General features: G+C 39.7%; 1 protein-coding gene across 2 annotated transcripts in view; it reads right to left on the bottom strand.

Moving 5' to 3' along the window:
* The window catches only part of CACNA2D1 (calcium voltage-gated channel auxiliary subunit alpha2delta 1), a 1,701,483-nt gene that overhangs the window by 545,492 nt on the left and 1,135,944 nt on the right, over nucleotides 1-20,047 (bottom strand). For both annotated transcript variants that reach the window (XM_086919803.1, XM_086919796.1), the window contains exon 8: nucleotides 6,821-6,890. In XM_086919803.1, the coding sequence (XP_086775929.1) occupies nucleotides 6,821-6,890 (70 nt within the window). The remainder of the gene's footprint in view (nucleotides 1-6,820; nucleotides 6,891-20,047) is intronic.

Below are 20,047 nucleotides of genomic sequence, written 5' to 3'. Positions count from 1 at the left end.
TGGCCTGATAGGATTTGCTGAAATAACTTTTATCAAAACCATCACTGGTTTAGGAAAGGGGAATGCCACTGGAGCCTAGGTATTTCCCCAACTACAGAGTTAGCATCCTTTCCTTGAGACCACTATTATATTGGGTATGCATTTGGGCTGCAAGTGAAATTCATCCTTACAGATAGGAGTTTGCAGAGATTTCAGAACTACAGTCATCTACAAAAATTAAATGGCTGGCCTATGTAAAAAAAGCTTTGTTTGATTGTGGTTTGGCTAATGTTTGGAAACATCCTTCTTCCATCCATGCCTATGCTGCCCCAGTGGTACAATTACGATTCCAGGAGAAAGCTGCAAAAAGACAGGTCTGGTGTTAAAGAATGTCAGTCATTTTGCTAAGGAGAGTCTGAAAGTGACTGCTCTTGTTCCATGATGGAACCGTTCCCAACTAGTTCTGTAGGAGAATACATGGTTTTGTATGATCCCCATCATTTTGTGGAATTATACTTCTGTTTTCTTTGTACTCTATGCATTGGCATGCTATAACCAGGCCCCAGGGTGTGTGCTCTGACCCCTAAAACATGTCAAAATTGGTAATACTTCTAATTGGCATATTCAACTTACCCCTAGTTCCATAGTATATGGTAAAAGTGTATTCTGAGTTATATGTCACAGGAGAACTGCAGTTCTCATTGTGACATCCACTACAACAAGAGATCAAACATGTCTTCAAGCCTACCATTGTTGCCAGGCTTGGCAGGTTTAACCTGCAAATTCGACCTATCAATATAAACCCTTTAGACTGGATAACCCCATCTATTAAATAAATATAAGTGATGCCTTGGTAGGTCTTACTGTCCATTAGGCATGGGGCCTGGTATTTAAAAGTAGGGCATATACAGATTTAACGTTAAACATATCCTGACAGTCAAAATAACCAAAAAGCTATCTTCACTTTACCAAATCTGGCTGTTCCACAGGAAAACACTGGGTTACATTTTTACATTTAATAATACTAATTTTGGTTAGACGCCAGCTAGGAATATAATACAAAGTGTCTTTTTAGTAGTTATTAAAAATCAATTTAATGGTAAAATGTATTTCTTACGAGCTATTACGGAAAAGCTACTTTTAGAGAGTTACCTTTTCCCTGGCTAAACCCACTGGAGACCCATTTGAATGAGCTCCCATTTTTGCCTGGAAGCTGAATAGTTCCCTTGATGAGGTGCGAAAACTGCTGCCAAAGCAAGACCAAGGTCTTGGATATCATGAGGTGTTTCTGTTTGTCTGGCAGGATGACCATATTGGCTGTATAAAAGCTTGATTAACAGGCTAATGTTAGGTGACAACTGAACAGGGACTTTTTTAGTCTCCCCATGTAGGGAGGCAATACCCTCAGTGGGAGAAGAGCTGCCCCAGTACTGGGATGAAATGAGTACATGTGAGAGGTTGCTCAGTTCCCTGGCCATACCTCTGAGGTGGACACAAAGACTCTGCACAATGGTAGATGGGTCCTGCCATGTTGGATGTATGTAGAAAGGTGCAGTGCAGGGCTATTTCCTAGTAGGCAAACTGGAACTGCTGAAAGTGGTTAGTGTAATCCACAGGATCTTTTCCCTATTGATCAGGTAGCAGATTATTTTCCCCATTGATCAGGTAGCGTCTAGGAATCACTCCTACTTACAAGTCCCCACAAGTTTCATGGATAAAGGTGAAATTCCTTGGCATGCTCTTCAAAATGCTACTAGACTTGAGGATGACATTACAACTGCCCCCGCTTTTGAGACCTGAAGGACTGGACCTGCTCTTACTGGTACCCAAGACAAAGCGGTGGACTCCAAGGATTGGCAGGCTAACCTCCTATTAAGCTTAATGCTACATAAAGCTGCATGAAGCCCCTTTTCCTAAAGATCCTGTCAGAAGTTCCAACTGGATCTGCCTTTGAACCTGGTGAAGGCTTCTGCTGGAGTTAGGCTTGACCCTTGATGGCTGTTCCTGAGGTCCTGGTATACTTAGCTCTGTCAACGTGTACTCCTCAACATCCTGAAAAACCTGGGGCTTAGAAACTGGAGACCTGCAGGGAACCATGTCAAAACCTGCAAAGTCAATCCAACAGAGGTGTGCTTCTGCTGGACTTAAGATTCAGGTTGATCCACCTCTGAACTTTTCCACAGCAGAAAATCAATTTCTGTGTCATGTGCGTAAAGGGAATTCAGTCTTGAAGAGCCCTGATTGGCTATAGCATTCAGCCTTGACTGATGGAGGAATCCAAGCAAAAAAAAGTGATTGATTTCAATGGTGGCAATCCTCACCGGGCGAAGGTGCAAAAAGTATAAGGCTGGTGTGCGACCTTCCTTGGGCACGAACTTAGAATTTCTTTTGCTCTAAGCTTTCCTGCCAAAAGTCATTGGCTTCACCACGACCTCGCCAACAGCCATATGGCTTCATGGAGCCCTTCTAGGCATCAACTTGAGACCTTGCACCACTGAAAATTTTTAACTAACATTTCAGAGACAAAGTCAGAAGGTTAAGCCTCTTTCTGAGTTGAACCTGATTTCTGTTTTTGACCTGCTCTCCATCGCAGTTGGCCCTAAATATTGCACAGGACCCAGTCAAGCACAACCGTATGACCAATATTGGGATTAACAGTTTTTGTGGCGATTTTTATTTAAAATTGTAAAATGTCACATCTCTGGATCCTCTTATTGCATATCTGTTGTTTTGGTTTCAATTTGTTCGTTAAATTATTCTATATTCTTATAAATTGGAGTGTGATTTTTATTGTCTTGTGTTTTTGACTTCTTAGATGTTTTGGTACTTTTAAAAACTTTACACATTTTCCTAAGCCGTTTCTGCTCTGTGCCATAGCAAACAGGGGTTGCACCCTGGTTTAAATTACTGAAACCTTTACTGGACCTAACAAAAGAATGGACATTATTACTTTTGATGGACTGTCATCCACCACAACTAATAATCCACTTTCTAATAAATCCCAATCACATGATGGATTTAATAGTTTTTCCATTAAGCACATCTTAAAGAGTTAGATGCACATAAAGAAACCCAGAACATTTCACAATTCTGTCAACATGCATTCAAGCCTTGGTTTTAGAGAACATGGAGAAAAATTGACACACATGATATTGATTTTTTTTCTTTCTTACTATGGGAGTTTTTCAAATAACAGGATAGCACACGTTCTTAATATTGTGCAGATTGGACTTTGTAAGAAAAGGGACTGTAAATGTGAGGGGAAAATTAAACATGCTCCCATCCAAAATAATCTAAAACAAAGAGTGATGGAGTTTGTGTTAGACTTGCGTATTCATTTGATTAGCAGTTGTCTATAAAGAAGAATGAACTTCAATAATAATGAAGTAGCTGGTGTGAAGTTTGAGGTAGAAAGGGACGAATGTAATTTAATGATTCCAGCCCCCTTAGCATTATTTCCTTGGACCTAGATGGAAAAAATGGTTTGCTTTTGAAGCATGGGCCTTTCTTTCCAAAATTGATCTGTTTATATTAAGGTCCATTGGCATTACGCAGCAGAGGAGGACCAAATTATGTGACAGGGTTGACAAAATTATGTGGCAACAAAAGATAGATTACACAGTGACAAAAGGGGAATTATGTAGTATAATGTGGCACATTTTGACAGAGTATTACTTCATCATTTAGTAGTTTTTACACATTATCACTGTCTGGGCAAAGGTGTTGGTTCATTAGTGGCAGTTTAACAGCCAAATATAGCATTGAGCCACTGAGAGGTAACCGGTCAACCTTTCTGAAGGGCCTTTCACTCTATGGCGACATGTATTGCTGTGTTTTTAGTATTGTTTCATCTATTTTTGCTAGAAACAATTGTTTAAAAAAACTACAGATTATGCTGCAGATGATGTATTATGTGCCATTTGTGGCAAATCCATATTTATGTGTAAAATGCTGTGACTGGAAAATCGCTTAATTCAAATTACCCTGTTTATAATATAGTAAATCAGTGCAACAAAGAGCCATTTTCCCAAAAATGTTTCAATTTGTTTCAAGTCAGTAAGCCTGTAATTTTGGGGTTCAATTCAAAAGGTAAATGTACAGATGTATATTCACACATCTGTATATTTACTTTTTCACCTGGGTTGTATTTCTCCACTTTTTATCTATTCACTTAAAAAAACATAGGTTTCAGGCCTTATATAGTTAGGAATTAGCATTTAAAAAACCATTGAAATTGCTCCTATATAGTTAGTTGTACTAACTATATTTTGCGCACCCACAATCCACTGCTGATGATGTCACATATTACATCATTCATGACATGGTCAGTGACATCACTGATGACATCACTGATGACATCTCATTTGACATCACTGATCACATCACTGATGACATCATCCAGTGACTGTGTGTCGCTGTAAAGTTTATATATGTTTTACATATTGAAGAATGAGTGGATGTATAAGTGTCTGGATGAAGGATTTAGTAGGTGTGTGACTGACTGTATGAGTGAGCGATTAAATGTGTCCTACTAAATGCATGGGTTAGTGAATAAACTGTCTGAATGTGTGCATCAGTATGTCTGTTGTTGTGTAAGCTGCTGCATGTGTTGATCAGTAGCTATATGAGTGGCTATATGGGTTATTGATTGGTTGCCCAAGTATTTGAATGGGAGACTGAGTGTGTGTGTGGGTGGCTGGGGGGTGTGTGACTCTGTGCATAGATGTGTGAGCAGTTGATTCACTAGGTGTATGAATTCAAGAGTGCATGTGCAAACAGCTATATGGGCGGTTGACTGTGTGCATGGGTGTGTTGGTGAGTGAATGGATATCTCAGTGCTACATGTGCAAGTAAGTACATATGTAAAACACAGTGCATGTGAGAGTTGGCATATATAAATTACTATACATGAGAGCCAGTGAATGTGCGAGTGGCTGTATGGATCATTGTGTACTTGTATCAGTGATTGTATAAGAGAGTAAGTATGTGTTAGTATATGTTTGAATAAGTAAGGTGTTGTGTGTATAACTGTATAGTTGAGGAAATGGAAGTGTGATTGATTCTTTGCATGACTGACTAGGTGTGAGAGTAACTCCATGGATGAATGGCAGTGTGTGAGTGTCTGTATAGGTGTATGAGTGCATATGATAGTGTTGTATTGATGAGTGACTGTATGTATGAGTGATTCTATGGGTGAATGAGTGAATGTGTGTGTAGACCTAGGAATCAGTGAGTGCGTATGTAGTAGCTGAGATTGGCGTGTCAATGGTTTCAAGAATGGTAGTTTGTATTTAACACTGGGTGTATCAAACATTATATTAGAGTGTGAGGAGGTGCATTGTATTATCACATGAATGATATCATCAGTGATGTGATCAGTGATGTCAAATGAGATGTCATCAGTGACGTCATCAGTGATGTCATCAGTGATGTCACTGGACAACCCCACAGAGCGGAATATATATATATATATATATATATATATATATATATATATATATATATATATATATATATATATATATATATATATATATATGTAAATGTCCTGCCCCCAAGTCAGTGCGAGTTTGCGGCTGCTCTTGGGGCTGTGCATACATCATTCATATATATATATATATATATATATATATATATATATATATATGAATGATGTATGCACAGCCCCAAGAGCAGCCGCAAACTCGCACTGACTTGGGGGCAGGACATTTATGTGAAAAGTGAGTGGCTGCTGGCACCCGTTCTGTGTTTTCTGAGTGCAGGCAGCAACCCACCTGCACTTTTAAAGGGTATTAGAGATCTCCTTGCAGGTGGGTGCAGTTACTGACAGCACCTGCATGTAAGGAAATTTCTGAGGGTTCCACAGTACCCCCTTCTCCCCTCCAGAAGGCTGCCCTCTGGGGGGCGCACTAACAGTGTGGCACCTAGAAGGAGAAACACTGTGTGTGCATACCCTAAGAGTTTATATGCCTCTACACCCACATCTGTAATATGGCACAGGCAAAGAGGCAAAGGAATCCCCTAATTTGCATGGGGCACACCCTTATGCTAATGAGGGAACGCCCCCTGAAGGTATTATTGGCGCTTTAAGTGTGCCAGTGTTATGTTGGTATTACTGAATTGGATGCATAAGCATCTCCGTCCCCTTCTGTAATACCAAAGGGCCAGTTGCACACCCGGGGAACTTAATGCAATATGGCCCATGGTCCCTAGTCCTAAACTTCTCATCTGTAATCATTGACTTCAGATGTGTTGTTCTAATTAGTTCAAGAGGAGCACAGAAATGACAACACCCACAATGTATTAAAGCTGTTATACAAATGTTCAGGACAAGAAACATTGTTTGCAATGACTTAAAGCAAGGTGGTCAGACTAGTGTCATCCGGCCATTTTCACTCACTCATAAAAAGGTTACATTTAAAAAAATATTTTTAGAGTTATATATAGCGCAAACTAGACCCGAAGATATCGGGTATCAGAGCGCTTTACATAGCACCAGTTTCGTTACATGAGGACACATTAATTTTTGGTAGGCACGCGGAGATTAAGTGATTTTCCCAGAATCACAGGATGTTGAGCGTTGCTGCTGAGACTCAAATCTGGTTTCCCAGCTTGCACATTGACCACTCTAGCCGTAAGGCTACATCCTCTCCCCAGTGACATGGAGCCTCTCTAGGTTGCAGGCACCATTTATTACCACCAAATATAATGTTTTGCTATATAACACTGGCTCTTTTATTTGTCATAGCATCTACAATTTTAATTACAAGCAACAGGCGTGGTCTTCTTATTAAACACAATATGTGCAGTATAGTACATTTAATTGTGTACAATCACTTACCACGGTCTTCTCCGCACATCATACAAATCAATCTTGTTGAGACTTCTGCTTTTATCTACCCACGGGGAAGCTACAAGGAAAGAACACAGTTCAAACAACGTGCATAAATAAACAAACTTAAAAGAAAACCACCCCAGCAAAATACAATGAAAGCGCCTTCCTGCAAGGTTGCAAAACAGATGACATTTTGTTCACCACAGATTAAGAAAAAGATATGCTGTTTTATAGCAAAAACACACAGACACCCATATGACAAGTCATACATTTATCCCCGCCCTGCACATATATATTTGTTCATTGAATAGGAATTTGAATTTAGTTTTTCACAACAAAACTTTCATCTCTCCCACAATATCCAGTTTTGAAAGTAAATTCTTGAATTTACGTTAGCATAAACTACAGTAGCCATCCAAAGAGAGTAAACTGAATGGTTTTTGAAAACATCACGCTGATGAAAATAAATAATTTACGAGCTTTAAGAAGATTCAAATAAAGTGCAAATCCAATCAATAAAGTCCTACTCCTAACTCACACACAATGTGCTTAATTACTATTGAACGATATATTGATTCAAAGCAATTGCATTAGCTAAAATTAGCTGGCATGTATACAATAGGTGTGGCTTTGTGCCTTCTGCCCAGCCGCAACTGTAAGAACTGCCCCTTCAAGCTCATTTCAATTATAGGGTGGCTTCTAGGCATACAGCTAAGATTAAGCTAAAGTGATAATGGGGAACAGGAAGAAAAACAGACAGATATGGAATCTCACTCGATGCTTATTTTTGAAAGGGGATAGCAGCAGATATTTAGACTAGATCATATCATAACTATAAGGGGCCACAGAACAAATGTGAAAATGTGAGAGGCACAATCTATATTAATATATATGTAACACCCTAGAAATTAATTGAAAACATGTTAAGGGGATGTTATAGCTAAGCATGGTAATACCTTAATACACTAGTAAAAACAAAGGATAAAGCAACATTATAGTTATGTGACATTTACTAGTTATAGTTAAATGAAGTAACTATACCATGCACACTTGCCATGCACAATGATATCATTAATTATGTCATGTCAGATGTCATCTGTGATGTTATCAATGATATCAACGAACGTCACAAGTGATATCATAAGTGATGTCATAAGCAGTGCATAGCAAGTGTGCAAGTAATGGTTACTTCAGTTAACTATAACTGGTGAATCTCAGAGTTTAGACTAGCATTTTTCAACAATATTTTTCCCTAACTATAATATCACTTAAACCTTTGGCTTTTTTAAATACATTTCTTAAGGTTTTATATTTTATTAAATGTAAAGTATTACCATTCCTAACTATAATAACACTTTAACCTTAGTTTTTGTTCAATGAATGTCCCGGTTTTCAAAAAAATGTGAATGAGATATTATTACCATACCTAACTATCCCCACCAACACAGCGAATTGTCTTTGGCCATTATTGGTGGGGTGTTGGGTACAGGCACTGAAAACCCCACCGTGCTTAACATTCAGCCTTTGCTTGTGTTCAGAGTGGTCTTGGATTCAGTGCCCAACCCAGCTGATCATGGCTTTCAGTCGTGTGCCGTTTGTGGTAGAGCACAGTGCCTGGCCTGCGTTGAAGTCCTGTGCCCAACCTCCCACAGGCGGCCAAACCACTGTTGCTAACCATTCCTCAATGGCTGTAAAACAGAACAGACACTCACCCAACTTTCTTGTCTTTTTTTGAGTTACACTGTGATTTTGTGGTCATTTTGCAGTAATTTCACAGTACTCATGTGAATGTTCCCTGAAAGAGTGCCGAGCAGAGTTCCACAAGTCTGCGGTGATATGAAAAACAAATGTTTTTGCTCTTTGACAGCAGGGAGGCCCTCTAGGAATCCTCACCTCCACAAGAGGACCCTTATATACCGCTGCACCCTTATATATTGTTTTAATTTAATATTCAGGACTCTGGGAGTTTCCGAGTCTTAAAATGACAACAATGACATTTCTCTTCATGTGATGGGCACCCAAACAGAGGGACTGTGGGATTTGTCTTGTGGGTCTGGTCTCAGTTCTGTAGGACCAGCCAATCAGAATGCTTCATTTGTCATTCTTTTCTTTGTGTTTCTCCCTGCACTCCCACTGCAGTACTGCATTGCTAAATACGTATAAATTATCTAAAGTTCCTATGAGAAAGTGAGTGAGAAAAACAGGTTTTGGGACTCCCCTCTTTCTTGGCCCCTGCTGGATAGATCAACTTGAAACCTTTGAGGATGAAGGCTAGGTGTATAAACATTTAAAGAAGGTTTAGTGAAAATTCATTAAACAGCGCCAAAGTTATTAGCAAAACAAAAAATCCACTTCCCATCGAAACCCTGCCCTTACTATAACTACACAGTGATGACTGCCACTGTGTAATATATATACATATTTAAATAATATCTTACTTTACATTATTAAAAGCAACCATAGAAAAGCACTGAAAAAACAAAGGTTAAAGGGACGTTATAGTTAGGTAAAAATGCTAGTTAAAAGATGACATTTTAAACATACACATCCACTGATATTTACCAGTTATAGGTATCCTAAGCAACTACAACTTGTGCCTTAAAATAACTACAACTCAAGCACCCAAATTACATATTATTGTTATCATTGATGTTATTTCAGATGTTGCAGTGATAGTATCAATGATGTCATAAAACATGTTATGAATGATCTAATATGTGAGGTAATTAGGACTGCATGACAAGGGCTTGAGTTGTCATTTACTTTGTGTGCCCCAGAGCCCACCTGGGGCACCAATGCATTTTTTTAATAGTGTTATGCGCCACATTGGTACCCTTGTGGTCCCCATGGCCTCTGCTAGCCCCCGGCTAGCACTACCAGGAGCCGGTAATGGATGGCTGTCACCTGGTTTGGGTAGCTTTTTTCTCTGCTCTCGCCAAACGGGAGCAAAGCTGTGGTCCCTGCCTGGGTGAGTGCAGTCAGGGAATTATGTTTACATTCCCTGCCCACTCTCTTTTGGGCAGGGAACAAGTCAGGGACTTCAGTCCATTCTGTATCCTTTCATACATGCTATCTGCTGGTATCTCCTTCCTGAGTAGGTAATAGAGGGCTATTTGTACAGAGGGTGCACATATTCTAATACATGTACATAGAGTTCAACAATGGTTAGCAGTGTCCACTTTTACACCATTTACTCATTTGAACATTTTATATTTGATACCTATAGTATTTCAACATATTTAGAATGCAACAGTGTAACAAATGGCATTCCTCCAGTTGTACCCTCAGGTATTTTGTTTTTGGATACAATTTATTTTACCTACGAGCTATTTGGGGTGTGCGTGAAAGGGATCAGAAATTCTAAGCCTATTTATCTTATCCTTCCTGTCTCCCCCACTACAACCTTTTATCCCAGGGGAGTAATGCAAAATGATGAGTCCCTCTCGGCAATTGGTATAAGAGGTCCCGGAGTCTTTCACAGATATTCATTGACCTTGGACTGCTGGCCCCCTATATGGTTGCCCCCCCCTGCACCACAGGGGCTGCAGGGGCCAGAATGATGGCCCTGTGTTAACCTGTATCTGGCCTGAATTTAGCAGTCCATCATATTGTCACAGTGTGAAATATTAATACTGGCACTGTAAATGTATTATATGTGTACAGGGTTGCCACTACTTGGCTTCAAGTGCCCTATTGCTGAAGGTCAGAATTATGTTTGTATTTTTTTTTGTGGCATTTACCAGCAGAACTTACTATTAAGAGGCATTTTCCTCCGTTTCAACTGTGGACATTATGCAAGACATCATGGAATTTCTTCAAAATTTCTATTCATATTATTCTATAGAATTTGAAAACTTTACATAGTTCTAGTTAGAGTGCTAGCAGATGGGCTAAAACAGACAAATCTGAAGAATAAAATAGATTAATTTATTCATAAATAAGGTTTATTGGTTAACTGAGGCGGAGAGACAAAGGTGGTCGGAAGTTGATTCTAACTGAAAAATGCTGATGACCTCCTATTATATCAAACTGTTTGCCTAGCCTCTATTACAATCCATTAACAAAAGAATCAGATTAGAGGGAGGTGACTATAACCATTTATCACTACACAGCATGTAGGTGTGAATTACTCACACACATAACTCCCCTTTATCACAGGACTCTCAAGATGTCCGCCTGTAATTCTGGAAAGTGTGTCATTTTCCTATCCCATGACAAGATTTTTCTCTCCAGTAGACACCGCTACCATGTTTCTTGTGACATAAAATTGTCGGGAGAGTTCCATGAGCAGGTAGCATATCTTACAGGCATTGGACTACATAACACAATGGTTTATGGAGGTGAGGGACATAATGGGACAGATTATCAAAAGTAATCTGAGACAATTTCCTAACTTTACGACGGTTGGTATTCACAAAAGGCATTTTGGAGTAGTAAAGTTCTCTGTATGTTCTTTGGCTAGAGGATAAAATGAGCTTCAAGTCAAAAGGTTTATCAGTCACAGGTAGCAAAATATAGAATTGCTACTGCTCCTGCCTACCTGCACCTTCCCCTGTGGGCTGTGTTGGTGTTGAATAGAAGGAAACCAAGCTGCAAAATTGTTTTCATTTATTGTTACAATATAGGGAGGCCCAGAGGAAAGGGGCAACCCTGTCACTCTGTCTTTGAGCATGAAAAAGTGGTTTATCAGTTATATGGATTGGTGAAAAGGACAAGTAAAAAATAACTATATTGTTAGGAACAGTCAAAGATTTCAGAAGTCTGCGATCAATTTTTTAACTTAATAGCAATTAGAAGTTCCAAAACAATTAAGAAGTCAAAAACAGAACAAAATTAAACCTCCAGTTTAATTTATAAAAAAAAGAGAGAAAGATGTGAAAAGCAAAGTGGCACCAAAACAATAAAACTCCAAAAAGGGGAATTGGATATATGATTTTTTAAAGATTTAAGTGAAAATAGTGTCAAAACATGTCAAGCACCAATGGTAGTCAATGGTTACTGTAGATCAGGATTTAGAAGCAATTTGAGGTGAAATGCAATGGAGTATGCTTCGGATACACCAAGCAGATTGGCCTGCTTAGGCCTGAAAGTAAGAAAGCACGAAAAACTTTCTCAGTCCCAATCTCAAAACAGACACTTTTGTTTTTCTGAAGAAAACCACAGCTCAACATAGGACAAAGCTGAAATTCAATCTGACATCATGAGACCTCTTGTCGGATACTTTTCTTGGTTGACCCCTATTAGACCTGGCATCCGTGACGTGGTTTCCCTTAATATTTTACCTTCAGACCTCATGTTTTTGCTGACTTCGCTTTTGCTGGCCTAAGCACTCTGCACCTTACATTATATTTCATTTTATAAGTGTAATCTCCAAATGGGAAGAGATAGCTAGTTTACGTTTGTTGTTTTAGGAATCCTAATTTTAAAACTTAACTCATGGTAAAATCAGATTTTAAATTGCAGCTTTTAGAAGTTTAAAAGCACAAGGACATATTATGGACAGCATGCTGAACAATGCAAACATTCACCCCCAGTCACAAAGATCTGGGTTTAATCTATTGTTCTTTTGCTCACCATGCCACCCCAGTTTTGAACCCAGCCATATGTAAATAAGTATTGACTCTGCTCCTCATGCGAACAGTCCAGTCCAAACTGCCAAGCCAGGTCCTCCCTGGACCAGAAACAAGCATCCTGGTACCAGTTTCAGGGCCTCACCCCATATCAGCCAGGCAAGCTTTGAGAGTAAGAGAGGAAGAAGTAGAGGTAGGCAGAGATAAGATGAGAGGTTCAGATATAGAAATAGGCAGAGGTGGAAGGTGGGGACCTAGGGTAATTAACCACTTTGCCCATGGCTTAAACCTTCACTGACTGAGGACTCTCTCTCCCTTAGTCTGGTAGGGGAACTCACCACGAACAAATGAGGTCATAAAATGATAAATCTTTCACTGGAAACAAACAAAGACTTCAGGGGCATATTAACAAGGGCCTTATATGCACTTTTTTTGCTTTAAATGCCAAGAAAATGGAGATAATCTTATCGCCTTATTTGCAAGCCGGTGCTAACATGCAATAGCGAATGTTAGCAGCCATTTTCCCAACGCCTCACTTTACGTCTCTAATGAGATGCAATGTGGGCATACCCCTGACGGACTACCTTGTAAATTATCACGAAATGCACCGCGGTATTCGCCAAAAACTAACGCCTGCTAAAATCCTGACTTACCTATTCACAACATAGGGGGTGGATTATGCTGATATGACCAAAGGGTTGTATCAGCAAGGTTAAGGTTATCGCCGTTTTCCAAGGAACATCACTGGAAAACCAGCGATGTTCCATGGAAAACACCGCTAGCTACGGAATAATTATCGCCATTGCGCTATACGTTGTTGATAAGGCGCTCACATGGCGATAATTTCCTGCGATAAAAAATCTATCGCTAAGCGCGGCCAGCGATAATTAACGCTGGCCATTGATAATATGCCCCTATGTGTTTTAGAAACCAAATGCTTTTCTCCACCTGAAAAACCCTCCAGCAAGTGAAAAACACATTTATATATACTCGGTATTCATAGTTAGCACACGGTTCACAGAGGAAGGCCCCAGTGACATTTAGAGGACGGAAAGCCTTGGTTGGGATGGAGTACAAAGACAGCTATTTGTTCAGACATTGCACCAGCACCTTGCAGACTTTATCTGACTCAGCATTTCAAAGACGATCTGTTTCACTGTCTGAACATCTCCTGTGGCGAGACATTCGCAAGAAGGAAAAGTAACTTGTCGAACACGCCTTCTTTTCCAGGACAGACTTCCCCTTTCCCAACAGTGGTGTTTTGCATTTTGAAACTTCCCAGCTAAGAGCCCACTGCTCTTGTACTTATTGGCGTTACTCAGTATAGTTACCTGAGGGCCTAAATCACGAGACATGACGAATATTGATTCGTAACATTTTGCTGGTCTCATGCAAGAGTAAAAAAGTTGAGGAGGCCATTAAAAATGCATTTGTCAGTGGCATGGGTCTTATAAAGACAAATTAGTTTCTAGGGTTTTGTAATTACTATATACTAATGAGTTGAAATAATGCGCTGCCTACAAAATCATTAGAGCGATGTATTGATTAACAGTTCTAATCATGATTACAGTGTAATTAAGAATGATTTCCAGAGACATTTAATAGTGGGAATGACCTCTTTACATCTACTAATGATTTCCCTCCAGCACCTTGCAGATTACAGAGAGTCATCAAGGATGGAGTTGATGCGTTGTCTTTAACATGCTATATTTGGAGATATTTTAAAAAAGAATATTAACTATAATTGTATATATTTGTCAATATGATAAATTTGAATAATATTTAATAATAGTCGTAGATCAAATGATGAATTTGCACAATTTTCATTTCACTACACCACCGTACTTAATATCATGTAAAGCTAAACAATGGAATTTTTGCATAACTTTATATTCCCTTGTTAGACCTGAGATCTTTGGCGTGGCATTCCCACACAAACTTTTTGCCTTCACTCGTCTTGTTTTGCTTTTATTTTTTTGTTGGCATTAGGCTTTACCACTGCTAACAAGTGCTAAAGTAACTCTGCTCTGTCCTTCAAACATGGTAAAATTGGCTTACATCTAATTGGCACACTTAATTTACGTTTAAGTCCCTAGTAAATGGCACTAGACAGGCCCCGTAAATTAACTGCTACAAGTGCGCCTGCAGCACTCAGTGTGTCACCAACTAAAGTAGTCTTATAAAAAAGTCTCAGACCTGCCACTGCACACTGTAGTGCAGTTGTAAAACTTTTATTTCGACCTGGTAAAATAAACCTTTTGTCAGGCATAACCTTTCCTTTTTAAGTTGTATATGTTAACCATAAGGTAGGTCCAAAAGCTCAGAGGGCAGGGTGCATTGCATTTAAAAAGTAAGAGAGGTTGGTTTAGGTTTTACTTGTCCTAGAAGTGAAAACCTCTTTAAATTTTCAATGATGTAAGGCCTATCTCTCCTATTGGGCAACACTGGATAACCTTATTTAAAATTTGATAACTACTGTTTGTTTGGACCAAGATAGAAATATGGTGTTCACACTCAAATGAAGTGTAATTTAGAAATCCTCTGTAATGGTAAAGTAGGATTTTAAGTCGCAAATCTGAAAATGCCACTATTGGAAAGTTGGCAAGTTTTTTTCTAAACGTTTTGACGGGTGAACCCAACTCCTCACGCTACAATGACCACCACAGATGGCCAACAACATGAGATCTGCACTTCACACTACAGCAATGACAGTCCATGACACTCTACTGGCTATGGTACAGTGACAACTGCCCATGCTACCCGGCCTTATCTTGATGCTACAGTGACACCCATCCATGACATTCTCCCTGCTCCTCGCATCCTCTTCCACCGCAAATGCAACTGTTCAGGCCAGTCATTAAAAAAGTATATTTTTCAGCTGGGCTAATCTAGTCCCTGCATCTGGGCTGCACATTATCGCAGTCTGTGTGAACATGTAACATCTAACATGACCAGATTACCGCAAGTGGTTCTTTAGACTTTTTGGTGCTATAGCTATCTAAAACTTTAAAACTGTATATCTCCAATGCAGTTTAAGTGGGCCATCCACACCAACCTTGCTACGATGAGAAGCTCACTGCAGAGGGAAAGAGAACATGGTTGTCTTTGCTTCCAGAATGTTTAGAGATGCGGAAGTAAACTACAGCACCATTGAGTACAAAGCACTGGCAGTGCAACATTTTAAAACGTATATTTGGGGCACTCACTTTGACATTTACACAGGTCATACACCTTTGAAGTATCTTTTGAGTGCCAATGGTTTGGGCAAGGCTTCAGCACAGTTAGTAAGACAACTTTCGAAATTACAGGAGTGTGACATAATGGTCAAGTACATATGGGGGTAAGAATTTTCATGCAGACTGTTTGTCACAACTGCACTTACTTATTTCTAAATGCTCTTCATGTGATTTTGAGAATGAGTGCATTGTTTCTGGAGGAAAAGATGTGGGCTTACTTGACCACTCCCCATTCTACTACATGTATTATACTTTTAAGGCACTGAGTGAAAGAAAAGTCCAAACTAAATTAATACCAGAATGGTTAGAAAATACTTCTGTGACTGAACAGATACTTGAAAAAGATTAAAACAAATATGTCCATGAGACACAGAGTCTTTTGGAAACAAGATGTACAAAAGATAGACTATGACTGCAGAAAGAATGTGAGGAATTTAGTTATCAATGTGAATGATTGAGTTTTAATCAGCAAACATTTAGAACTGCTAAGATAGAGTCTTCATTTTTCTTACCAGCCAGAGTTGTCAAAATCCAGTATTTGTAAAGCGCACAGCTACCCGTAGGCATCCTGGCGCTGGGGGCCATTGGGAAGATTAAGCGAGCTATTGCCCAGAGTCACATGGTGCTGGGTAGACGCCTGCCACCGGTGCCGGGGATCGAACCGTGATCCCCAGCATCCAGTGTCAGTCAACCTGGCCGCTGCGCCACACCTCTTCAAGACAAGCAAAGTCTCCGTGTTGTTATATAGCACAGGCTAGGGGAGCAGAGAGTATAGTTCTGATCTCGAACTCCCAAGCAGAAATGTATTTTGCAGGTGTTCCAAAAATGGATTATTTGATTCCAAGTTGACTACTGATTTTTCTATTTATGACTCCGTGTCTGAAAAAATACAGGAGAATATCGGTGTTTCGACTAATGTAGGAGCACAGTCAAGCCCTGATTCAGACTGGCCAATGGACGTTGATTTCAGTTCTTCATTTTCTGATAGTAATGCGGATGCTTGTGACCAAGTTTGCACTCGTAGTTCACACATTGTACAATTACCTGCTAAACCGCAGGACTATGTTTTATGCTAATCTTGTTTTATGCTTTGCAATTTTGTTTTGTTTAAGGAGGGGGTGATGTAGTATTGAGAGTTCTGTATAAAGCTTGCTTATTTACCTGTGATATGGTCTGTGTTCATGCAATCTGTGTTCTGTATTTTGAACCTACATTGGTATGGACTGCTATTTGGGTCCTAGAACAATATAGCAGTTAGGAGTCAGATTGTGCAGTTAGGAGTCAGATCACTCCTTGTCTTGCCTGGAGGTTGATGCTGTTGTGGGTCTTCCTGCTTTGGATTAAGAAAATCCCTTATTTCACATTTCCTGTGTCTGGTCTTCTTCTAAAAGAGATTGCCTTCATTCACCCAGACTACAAAGAGACTGGTATCAACAGCACAATCCATGCTTAACTTCACATCTAATGCAGCATGGACCCTTTATTCAGGAATAAAGCACTAAGGCAACCTATTTTCTCGGATGCGCTTGCAGACTGCCAAAAATCCAATCCACAAAACCAAGAACCTGAAGTGGCATCTTGTATCCTGGACTTCATCAATTCTATGCTGTAATCAATCAAAGTGTCAATGGACAGTAAATACAAAAGGAATGTGGACCTAGGACATTGAGCAGACCAAACACGGGACGGGCACTGATATATAGAACCTTCAACTTAAGGTCATTGAGCAGGAAGACCACATCTGGAGAGATAACCTCCAAATCTACAGGATCACAGGAAAACAGGAAAGGAATGATATCAAAGAATTGTTACCACTTTGGTTACTTCAAGTTCTACAAGGAGCTCATTAGTTTCTATCATGCCATGAGGTTTTGCTACAGACTTCAGACTAATATTGGCTTGTCTGTTTTGCCACGTCCAAGCAAACTCCATCCTTCAATTCTTTTGACAACATGGTCCCTATCATACCAATGAACACAGGATAACTATATTGCCTGAATTTTCCTGGGGGACATGCATCATAAGGAAGAAGTTCCTAACTTTAGGTGCAATTCTCAAAGGGACGTATGCTGCAGATTCACAGACACAGCCGCCCTTGAACTATTCCTGGACTCATTGGTTAGACAAGACATGGACATCGCTGTGTCAGCACATTGATCTGACTCTCAATTTACACATAACATAGGGATCATGCTCCTCTGATGAGCAACTCTACATATAGTGTGCTTTACCGTGCACATTGACCCAATGAGGAGCAAAAAAGAAGATATCAATTTCAAGCACCAATAGACTGCTATAAATCCAGTTCACCACTAAAACCCATGCCAAAAGGCACTTGAAAGCTATTTGCCTAATCAAACCCTTACTGATTATGAGTTCATTTTATGAACCAGAAAATGCCTTCACATCCGACTTAAAGAATTCCTAAGTCTGAAAATCTTGTCCGGTTTGATCATTGCCATATTTACTTAATTCTGAGCCACTCAGCAGGGACCACACTTCTAGGTACCCTCAGACTTGAATCTATTATCGACCAATTATGGTAGATCTGTACCTTTATATAACTTTCGAGAATGGCTCCAAAACAGCTGTTAATAGTAAAACTAAATTACAATATGAATACACCACTTCTGTGCATGGTATTCAAAGAAATGGAAGAAATTAAATCCCTCTGCATAGATTTTAAGAAAGCCATGATCATTTTCTGGAAGTCAGACAAGGATCTGCCCCAATGCGGTAGTCAAAGACCCATAGCCTTGATTATTACAGACATAGAAATCTTGGCCAAGGTCCTGGCAGTGAGGTTTAGGAGATACATTTGTTCCTTAATCCATAGAAACCAGATTCATGTCAAACCGATCATCGACCAACCACATGGGGTTATCTCACGTATTCTGGCAGGTGAGCTGAGATCAAGAGGAACAGGTTGTGATATCCTTAGATGCAGAGAAGGCATACAACAGGGTTGAATGGTCATACCTATTCCAGACCCTAGGAAGAACAGGTGTTAAAGCATGATTTCTTCAAAATAATGGGATGATCTACTGCAACCCAACAGTTGTTTGTAATGGTTTCCAAATAAACAAGTATGCCATTGCTGGAGGCACCCATCCGAGCTGCCCTTTGTCACCACCTCTTTTCCTGCTTATTCTGATAGCATTTGAACTTCTGATTGCAAACATTAGAACAATTCTGCCCATGACAGCCATCACTACAGTTGTGGAGAAAATCAAACTGATCCTCTATGCGGATGAAATTTGATCTTCCTCAGTAACCCATAATCCCTGCTCTATCAAAGTCTGTAAATAAGACAAACCTTTGGACAAGTTTTTTGCTACAAAATTATCTGGAGCAAAAACTAGCCCTGGAAATGAATGCACACAATACAGGGTCTCACTGTAGATGGTCCACCACCACGATAAAGTATCTAGGTATCCACGTGGGTAATGACCTTGCATCTGCCATACTAGAAAAAATGGAACAAATGTTACCAAAAACAAACTTTGACTTTACCAAATGAACCCACACCTGAATTTCGTAAAGGGCATGGTTACAAATAGTTAAATTGCTAAAAGCACCCTACATCAGCCACTTGTTTACAATGGTACCTGTTTGCTTTCCAAAACATCTGATCTATAAGCTCTATAAAATGATAAATTGCTATGTCTGGGATGGGCTAAGACCCCAACACAAAATCAGCAAACTGTAAGCAGACACTGCGTCCAGATGTTTGCATTTACCTGACATGATGCTTTATTGCAAAGCATCCATCTTGCATGTTTGGCACCTTGAAGCAACCTGACTGAGTGGCAAAAGAACATCGCCTGATGGAGCAAATAAACGAGTCATGGTGTCCTGTATGGTGAAATAGAGACATCTGAAGGCAGAACAAACCCATGGATAGTGAAAACAATTCAAAAGTGGACCTTGACGCACAAACACCTTCATACAAATGCACATTCACATGTGGGTGGTCCACCCTCGTCTAAGAATGCCATTTCAATTTGCAAACACACACTTGACTAGACAGAGGGATCTGCCCAATAGAGCAACTGATGCAGGATGGAGACCTAAAAACCTTTCCAGCCCTAGAGGACAAAGATCAACTGGGTGGACAGAAACAATGGAAATATATGCAACTGCATTACTGTCTACAACAGATGGTGGCACCATTATCCAGCCCTTTCCCACAGTTTGCAAACCATGACTAGCTGCAGAGAGAGAGTTTCAATCCAATGATGTTGTATAAAGTTCTGATGGAAGAATATCCACCTCAACCTCTTCCATCATACCTGTGAGAAAAATAGCAGGTCAAACTTGGTAAACTTTAGTCGGGTGCAGATTGATAGAACTCCTTGAAATACATGAAACAGGCCTTAGGGAGGCTACATTAAAAGTTTACTTTTACAAGATGTTACATGATTGGA

The sequence above is a fragment of the Lissotriton vulgaris genome, chromosome 1_1 (assembly GCF_964263255.1).
Source record: "Lissotriton vulgaris chromosome 1_1, aLisVul1.2, whole genome shotgun sequence".
Classification (NCBI taxonomy): domain Eukaryota; kingdom Metazoa; phylum Chordata; class Amphibia; order Caudata; family Salamandridae; genus Lissotriton; species Lissotriton vulgaris.
The sequence above is the reverse complement of the archived record's forward strand: the minus strand, read 5'-3'. Positions and strand labels throughout refer to the sequence as shown.